Consider the following 9,704-nt stretch of genomic DNA (forward strand, 5'->3'; position numbering starts at 1 on the left):
CTCTTAAAGGAAAAACTGTTGAAGGAACTGAAAAGTAATACTCCACTGAACACAGGAATTAGAGAAAGCAAAATAGCCTTGTTGTTAATATGGAGAAAGTTTTAGTGATTTGGATAGAAGATCCCATCCCTCTCAATGTTGCCTAAGCCAAATCAGATCCAGAGGAAGGTCCTAAAGAAAAAGAATCCTTCAATTACTTGAAGGCTGAGAGAGGTGAGGAAACTATAGCAGCAAAGTCTGAGGTGCGCAAAGGGTAGTCTACGAGATTTAAAGAAAGAGTTGTCCCTGCAACTGCAACATGCAAGGTGAGGCAGCAGGTGTGTGTTAGAAGTTGTGGACATTATCGGAAGATCTGACAAAAATTAACAATTAAGGTGGCTACATTAAGCAGATTTTCAGTGTAAACTAAATAGCCATGTATTGAGGGGAAATGACAAAAAGGACCTTCATATCTAGAGAGCAGTCAATGCCTGACTTCAGAGGTTCAAATCAACAGGTCAACACTCCTATTCCGGGCTGATGCAGCTTATAACTTTTAACTGAAGCCAACATTCACTTACTATTCAGAAAATCCTAGGGACCTTAAGAATTATGTTAAGTACACTCTGCCTGTGCTCTAAAAATGGAAAAACAAAGCCTGGATGACAGCACATCTGCTCACAGCATGGTTTACTGAATATTTAAGTCCACTGTTGAGACATAATGCTTTGGTAGGAAAAGATTACTTTCAAAATATCATTGCTCACTGACAATGCACCTGGTCGCCCATGGGCTGTAGTGGAAATATACAAGAAACTTGAGTTATTTCTATGCCTGCTGACACAGCATCCGCTCTGCAGCTCATGGATGAAGGAGTCGTATGACTTTCAAGTCTTATTACTTAAAAAATCCATTTCATAGGCTAACTTGCATAGATAAGTGATTCTTCTGATGGATCTTGGCAAAGGAACCTGTAAACCTTCTGGAAAGAAATCACCATTCTATATGCTATTAAGGAAAATGGTGATGCATGGGATGTCAAAATAGAAGGACAAGAGTTTGGTTGGGAGGAAAGATTCCAACCCTTGTGGATGACTTTGAGGGGTTCAAGTCTTCAGTGGAGAAAAGATGGAAATAGAAAAAGAACACGAATTTCAAGTAGAGTCTGAAGGTGTGAAACTGCATTGCAATGATCTCAAGATAAAAACTTGAACAGATGAGGAGCTCCCTGTGGATGAGCAAAAAATGTGGTTCCTTGGAATGGAAACTGCTCCTAGTGAGGATGCTGTGCAATGTTGCAACGACAACAAAGGATTTAGGCAACACAGCCACATAGTTGATAAGGCAGCAGCAGAGATTGAGAGAACTGACCACAATTTTGAAAGAAATTCTAATGCAGTTAAAATGCTTTCAGGGGCCAGAGAGATATTATAGCCTTGCCCTTGCGTTGACACAGTCCAGCTGGGTCCAATTCCCAGAACTCCATATGAACGTCTGAGCCCTCCAGAAGTGATCCCTAAACACAGAGCCAGAAGAAAGCCCTAAGCACGACTGGGTGTGGCCCAAACAAACAAATAACAACATCACCTGCTACAGAGAAATCTTTTATGAAAGGAAGAGGCAACTTCTGTGAAAAACTTCATTATTAAACTGTGAAGCTAGCGAGGCTGGATAGGGGTTAGAAAGCATGCCTTGCATACCTATGATATCAATCCTCAGCACCATGTGGTCCCCCCAAGCACTATCAGGTGCAGTTCTGAAGGCACCAAATATCACCAGATATTGTCCTGAGGTCCTCAAGCACTGCCTGGGAGGCTTGCATGTTCCCCAACACACAGTGCCAAGCAACATTGCATCCTCTGACCCTCACATCAAACCACCTGGCTCACAGGGTTGCGAGTTAATGGAAGTGGCCCTCAGTTCCCCTGACCACCATTTGGGAGCGCCCTCTCCTCAAATAAAAGAAAATGCCAGTCACACCCCAACCTTCAGCAAGCACTGCTCTAATCAGAGAGTAGCCATCAGCATCAGGCAAGAAAGATGCTCCATCAACGGAAGTTCCAACATGCCAAAGGTTCACAAGATGGCTAGCAGCACAGCAACAAAATATTTTTAATAATGGCATATACATTTATTATATGGCATTTGGGGAACATGTCCAGTAATGCTCGGGGAACTATGTGGTGGAGGGAACTGAATTTGGGACTCCAGTGCACTAAGCCAACTCTCTAGGCCCAACATATGCTGATTTTTTTTGTTTGTTTGTTTAATTTTAGGCTTAAGGAGCTATACCAGCAGTGCTCAAGGGTCACTCCTGGCAGCGCTCAGGGGGGCATATATGGTGCCCAAGGATCAAACTGGGTTCAAGCACCAAACCCTATACTTTGTCCAGCCCCTATATATTTCTTTTTTAGACATATCATCACATAATTATAGATTATAGTGTAAGCTACACAAAATACATGTAACTTTTAATATACACTAGGGAACAAATTCATGAAACTTGATTTATTATAATCTCTGCTTCACTGCTGTGGTCTGAACAACCAAAAATATCTCTAACCTGTATATTTAAAGAATGCATTATCAACCAAAAAATTTATATTAGTTATACTAAGCTGACATTACTTTAGCTTGTGCTTTTCAACAATGAACAAAATATGTTAGAGAAGGGGCCAAAGGGGGTTGGAGAGCTAGTACAGCTGGTAGGGTGCCTTGCACGCAACTGACCCGAATTGAATCCCGGCATCCCATATGGGTCTCTGAGCCCCACCAGGGATGATCCCTGAGCCAGGAGTACACCCTAAACACCATTAAGTGTGGCCTGAAAGCCCCCTCAAACAAACAAAACTGAAAAAGGGTCAGAGATGAAGTGAAAGTACCAACTAATCAGAACAAACTAGAGCATTAAATTTCCCTCCAAACACACCTTACTGTATAGAGCTGGTGCATGATGTACCAATTTTCAGATCATGGAGCCTGCTGCCATCTTCCCACACTTCGCCCTTCCCATGAAAATAGCCTTCAGAAAGCAGGCTTGCTGCCTGAGACTCATATTAATGTTAATGACATAGTAAAATAATCATTAATACACTAACTGTAAGGTAAGGATATTTTCCCTTCTTTTGTATTTTATTGTTTTGGGTCACACCTGGACATTCAGAAAGCTTACTTCTGGTAGGGTCAAGGGACCACATGGGGTCCCGTGGACTGAACCTGTGTTGGCCACATGCAAGGCAAGGGCCCTACCCATTGCTCTATTGCTCTAGTGCCTTATCAAACACTGTTGCTATATGCACATCTTTCATACACCACTCAAGAACCCAAGAACTCAGGAATAAATCCATTATTCTTTGTTGATGTTGTTGTTTGGGGTTTTTTTGGGTTTTGTTTTGGAGCCACACCCAGAGATGATCTGCACAACAACTCCTGACAGTGCCCAAGGGACCATATGGGATGCTGGGGATCAAACCCAGGTCAGCCATGTGCAAGCCAAAAGTCTTCTCATTGTACTCTCTCAGGCCCTGAAATAAATCCACTTTTGCAGTGATAACTTCCCGCACAAAAAGAAAAAACAACCAAAAGTACAACCACATTTAACTTTCCAAAGTTATAAAAGGTTCTACAAGCATCAAACTCATCTGCAAGACTGCTTGTCAAATACACTTCGCCCATAAGACCCAGAAGCTGGCCTCATGACCTCTACTACCATGGTCCAAGCTAAGGTGTATCAACTGTGGCCTGGAGAATTGCCACAGCCTCCTACCTGGCTTCCCTGCCTTCAGTCCCTCTACATCAAAATCCACTCTCAATAGGAGTACAGTTGAGACTCTTCAAATGCTAGCAGGATTGTGTATGAACCCTCTGATCAGTTTGACTCTGTGCAGGAACCAGATGGCATGGTCAAAGGAGGTGATAAAGACACCAGTGACACTGACAGGGAGAGCCAGTGCCTGGGTCCCAGACCTGAAGAGGAGGAGGCAGAGGGAACAAGAGCTCAGCAGATGGAGCTTACAGGAGATGACCTTCAGTCTAGAGGCACTCCAGCCCACACAATAGCACAGGAAAGAAACAAACATACTATATCCACTCTTTTTGCCTGCTCAAGCCCTATCAATAATCCCTAGGGCCACTAATCAGAAGCCATTAAGGCAAGGGAGCTTATCAATGAGGTCCACCTTCGGATGTACTTGTACAGAGCAGGGTAAAAGGGAGTAAAATGAATGTGGGGGTGGTTAAACAAACAGAGCTTTCCAAAACAATACCTTTCCCACCTCCATTAAGGTGTTTGAAATACTGCTCACAACAAGACCTCCTTGTGAACCAAATTCATTCCCTAGTCTTGTTTGCTAACTTCTCTACAAGCTCACACTGTCTCATCACACAGCATGCACACTTCTGCCTTGGTCTCCCTGAGCTGCTGCTTTTTTCTGCCCGAATGTTTTGCCATGGACATATACATCATTTCAGGTCTCGGTTCAAATGTTTCAACAGAAGCTTTCCCCTATTACTTTTTGTAAAATCTGCTACCATCCCACTCCCTTGTCTTCAGGAACTCACTTTCCTTTATCCTGCTTCATTTTCTCCATGGCATTTCTGATTAACATTTGGTAACTGATTGACAGATTGAATCAATTCTGTTGTGTCTAGTTCTGTTGTGGTAGCCACACCCAGTAGTGCTCAAGATTTTCCAAGATTTTCCCTGGCAGGGCTGGGAAACAGAAGAAGGTGGGTAGAGTTGTTCCAGGGGCAGAATCCCGGGTCTCACACAAGCAAAGGATGTGCTATATGAGGTAGTGCTTAAGCCATATCCCCAGATCTAGTCAGATTTTTTTCTCCTTTATAAATCGCTTGCCTCTGACTTAGCCTCTTTGGTTCCTGCATAATTATGCCCAGCACCTTAAACATTGCCTGGAACTTGATATTTCTTAGATGAAAGAAAAATCAATGAACAAATAGAAGAATCCATAGATAAAAATTCTTTCCACTGTTTAGAGGTTTCATTTATATTATCAAATTTGTGTTTACCAAAGCCTCCTAATAATTTCCTAATAATCAGGCACTTGTTTTTATTGGTAAAGACACAAAATTGAGGCTTGTCAGTAAATCCCTATGAATAAATGGTTAGATGAAGACCAAAAAAAAAATTAGTAGTGTCTCCTCTGAACAACTTGTCCTCTCAAGGTTTCTTACTTATTCTGATCAACTACCAACCTCCTACTTCTCTGAACTTCAGCCTTCTGATAATGTAGAACTTGTAAGAACTGAATGATACAATGTATGGAGCACATTTAGTTTCATGCTTGCACCAAGTAAAGGGGCATGGTGATTATGAAATCACTGAGGCAGCCTGGAGAAGGACAAGATTCAATATCTTCCCACTCTCTGAAACTGAAGTGCATGGGTTCAAACTCCAGGGTTCAATCCCCAACACCACATGGTCCACAGAGCACTGCGAGGAAGGAGCCCTGAGCACAGAGATAAGAGTAGCTCCCTGACACCTCTGGTTGTAGACAAAATACAAAGGATGTTCTCCTGCCTACTACACAGTATGGGCTAAATTTGAGACTCTGTAATACTATTGTTTCATATCAAAAATGTTGAGGTGCTGAGGAAAACCTCTCACCCCTCTGGGTTAATCTTTGGTTGGACAAGTAATCAAAACAGCATCTGACAGGTTAGTAAAGAAAAAAATATTTAATAACATGGAGAAGTATTTATAAATTTGCACTTTTTTTCTTTAAGTGATGAACCAGGAATATATATCCTGAGCCAGGACCAGGGATATCAAGGAGGGAGAAGGGTGAGACAGAACAAGGAGGAGTGACCTCACATTTCTACTGAGAGAAACCACACGAGTTTCTCAGATAAAGAGAACATGTTCACTACACGTGTATGATCCCCTCTCACCCAACTACATTATTCTGAGTCATAAACTGGGAGAGCAGGGATTGCTTCTTTGATTAGGAAAAAGACAAAGGACAGAGACAAGAACAAGAGATTCTTCCAAGCTTTCCAGGGTCTTCAGAGCACTTATTGGAAAATAATCTGCATTCCTACGTAATGACATCCCTATTCCCTGCGCACCCTAGGCCCACGGGGACTCTAGTGACCTTTAGTTCCCCATACCAAAGAGACACTTATTGGAAGAGATATACTCTGGGCACTAAGAAATCTCCCTGAACTTTGAGGAAGGCGGATCCCACAGATCCACATCTGGCCAGATCTCTGGCATTAATTTAAATTAAAATTTAATTAAAACCTGGTATTAATTTCAGTATTACTCGTTATTGCTAATAGCTCTGAGTATCTAAGTGCTAATATTTTTCTGTTAAGACCTAAGTAGGGCACACTGACTACAAAATAGCATGGACAGCCCTACTACCATGAAAAGAAAACTTGCCCATTCGGTAGGTTTTTTTTCTTTTTTGGGGTTGGGGGTTGGAGGGGTCACATTTGGCATGCTCAGGGCTTCCTTCTGGTTCTGCACTCAGGAATTACTCCTGGAAGGCTTGGAGGCCCATATGGGATGCTGGGGAAACCCAGATCAACCACATCCTACCCTCTGTATATCACTCTCGCTCCTATTTTCTGAGTCTGGTCATGCTGAAATTTTCTTCATTTAAAATCATGATAACAGCATTTTAAAACAAACTAAAAGAAAAAACCTGTCATAACATACCAAACAGGAAAAATCTAGTTTCAGGTAGCAGAGGACACCATATAGGAAAAAAAGAGAAAGAGATCAGCAAAGGTCTTGGTAATGTTCCTAAATTTGACTTGGACTTCCTAGCTAGGAAAATCTCTTTTCTGGTCTCTAAATGAAGCTTCCAATTCCTTCTTCTCTACTAGCATCCTATCACTCTCTACAGGGTCAAATGAGTTAACTGCATAAAAGGTAATCCCTGGTCTCATGTAACATAAAAACAAAAAGGCTTGGCCAGAATCAACTCCACCATCCATCTCCGAGACACTACATTCTTAAGTTTCTCATTTGATAGATTTCTCGCTAATCTTTTATAAAATGTTCTGTAAAAAGACATACTGGTGGGCTAATATAAAGAACTAGATTTATTTCTTGTGTTCTCAAAAATCCATGAACATAAATCTCCAGTTAAAATATTCTCCTCACCATTGTATGTACTCAAGTCCTTGCTTTGGCTAGTAATTTTCATTTAAGTTACAAACACACAATATATTATCACCACTAACTTGACCCAAACAGGGGCTTCTAACTTTAGGCATGAAAGTCAAAGCAGGTCTCTAGAAGGGAAAACCTGGAGACTGATCTTACTAGATTTTCTTTTAGGAAAGCACCCTGATATTGCTAATGCTACAAAGAATCACCCTGACCAATTTTCCTAGAGACAGATGGGTAAACATTTCCACAATAACTAACTTGGGAACAATTCCAAATGGGGAATAAGAAGAAAAACATTACTCATTCCCTAAACCACTTCTGAAAGTGATAGGTTTCATCATCCAACTTGGAAACGTTGGTAAATGACAAACAATCCAAAATTCATGCTTTAATTTTTGCATTTTCCAAAATGTCCTGCTTTCCTGCCAGTTTTTGCCAACCATCCTATGCCCTCTCATGGGTAGGGGCTGCTCTGCTTCTTCGTACACCCAGCTTTTGACATTGTGTCCAACTGGCAGTTGGATGATTGAATGACTACTAAAAGCCCAGCCACGAGGCAGGCCTCAACCTGTAGGTCAGAACAATTAAACATGGAATGGCAAGATCTTAGCCTGATCGTCTCCATTTCCCATCTTTGACCCCAAACTACGAACAGGTTGGGGAAAGTGCACAACTAGCCTCCCGAGAACCCCTTAGTGTCCTGGCAGAATGGAGAAGGCTGTGTGCCCCCACCGAACTGTTTCGGTGCCTCAGCACAGAGCACGATTCTCTCAGGCACAAGGGACCCCAGCACTGGACGCTCCTCCAAGCCCAGCCCTGACAACGACCCTTCCCCAAACCGGCTTCACAAACCCTCTTCTCCCAAGACCTAGACAGGGGCACCGGGAACTTCCCGGAGGGGAGGCGTCGCGGTGCACTGTGGGACTCGTAGTTCCCTGGTGAGTTCCGTACCCGGACGGTCCCGCACACCGGACTCCCACTCCCAGAAGCCCCCGCGCGGGCGCCTCGCCCAGTTCTGTCACCTCACCTGTTCTATGGACGTGACTGTTTCCACCGAGTCGTCCTGCAACCGCTCCAGCGCGTGCTCGGGCCTCAAACTGTACAGCGGCTCTGACCAAACAGGGGAAGACGATGGGGGACAATAGTAGGTGAAGGAACTCGGAGACGCCATGATCAGGAGAGCCGCGGACGGTGTATGGAACTCAGCTTCGTCAAACAACAACGCGTATTGAAACTCGAGCGGGCTAAGATACTACGGAGAGCGGTTGGAGTCAAAAAGATTGTGCACGCGAATCTCTTTTTCTCTCTCTCTCTCCTACCTACACTTTTTCAGGGAGTTGCTGGGAAGCTGCCGCCCCCCATTGGGCAGAAGAGCTGCTGCAAGAGGCTGACTTCCTGGCGCGCAAGGAAGGATGTGTCCATTTGAATTTCGTTTCATCAGAGAAATAGCGCAGATGCGTCTGTTCTTTATGCAGATAACGCGCGCGCGCTCTTCGTTTCAATCTTCTGCTAATACTTCACTGTAATGGAGCAGTTTGTCTTCGCAGGTGCCTAAAAGTCCAATGAGTGTACTTTAAAAGCATCTCTGACAGCCCTCCCAAATGCATCACACTAACAGAATTACGGTGCACTTTTGGTTAGGAGACAGCCGCCCTGAAGAAGACAGCAGCTTTTCAACAAAGAAATTGCCATCTCAATACTTAGTGATGGGAGGATGGGGCATTGTCATTTTCTGCCCTTTGGGGTTGCATACAATAAAGGGAACTAAAATGCAATGGAAAAAAACTTGTGTAAATGAAACAACCAAGAAAATATTCATTAATTCAGTAGGTGTGTGTTTGTGGTGTGTTGAGTGTATGTGTGTGTGTGTGTGTGTGTGTGTGTGGTGCAGCCATTATATGTCAGTCTATTACTAGAGAGGCTGTAGTAATATAAAGGTGAACAAAGCAAACATGGTCCCAAGGTGATTCTAGGTACCTTATAGTCTAGTGGAATGAACCAAATTAAGTGAATGAACTCAATCAGTATTAAGAAGACTTATAATAAATGGTATGAGGGAAAGTTATAGGATCACATGTATGAGGCTCTGGGTTCAAATCCTTGCACTACAAAGCAAACGAGGAATTATTAAAGACACTGATGGAGGAGGGAATTAATTGCATTGAGAGGCCAGACTAAGCCTAAGTAAGTGACATTTAAGCAGAGACCAGGAAGGTGGCAAGGAGCCGTCCACCAGAATACAGTGGGGAAATGCTACTCCTAAAGAAGGAAGAGTGAGTTTGAGAGAATTCATAAGTGTACATATGTGTGGTTTGCATTGATTCTGCTAATTAGTCTGAAGGTTGTCAGAATAAGAGCCTTTTATAGAGGTGAGTTAATCATTTATTCCTCCATAAAAATAATTAAAGTTGTGATTTTAATATAGACAAAAGAAGGCAAGAGCATTATCAAAGGGGCCCCAAGCTGCAAGCAAAGTGAGTACTTGACTTTGGACACGAAATGGAACTTTGGACAAGCTCAATGGTCTTAGCACATGCTTTGCATGCAAGAGACCCAGCAGGTTCAAGCCCCATGATCACATGCC

At 43.0% G+C, this 9,704-nt stretch overlaps 1 protein-coding gene across 1 annotated transcript in view; it reads right to left on the minus strand.

Annotated features, from left to right (window-relative positions):
- The window catches only part of FNTB (farnesyltransferase, CAAX box, beta), a 74,631-nt gene extending 66,224 nt beyond the window's left edge, over positions 1–8,407 (minus strand). The window contains exon 1 of the mRNA XM_056133985.1: positions 8,148–8,407. Coding sequence (XP_055989960.1) covers positions 8,148–8,291 — 144 coding nt within the window. The 5' untranslated portion in view covers positions 8,292–8,407. The remainder of the gene's footprint in view (positions 1–8,147) is intronic.
- Between the last annotated feature and the right edge of the window lie 1,297 nt (positions 8,408–9,704).

Source organism: Sorex fumeus, unplaced genomic scaffold (genome assembly GCF_029834395.1).
Source record: "Sorex fumeus unplaced genomic scaffold, SorFum_2.1 ptg000098l, whole genome shotgun sequence".
In the NCBI taxonomy this organism is placed as follows: domain Eukaryota; kingdom Metazoa; phylum Chordata; class Mammalia; order Eulipotyphla; family Soricidae; genus Sorex; species Sorex fumeus.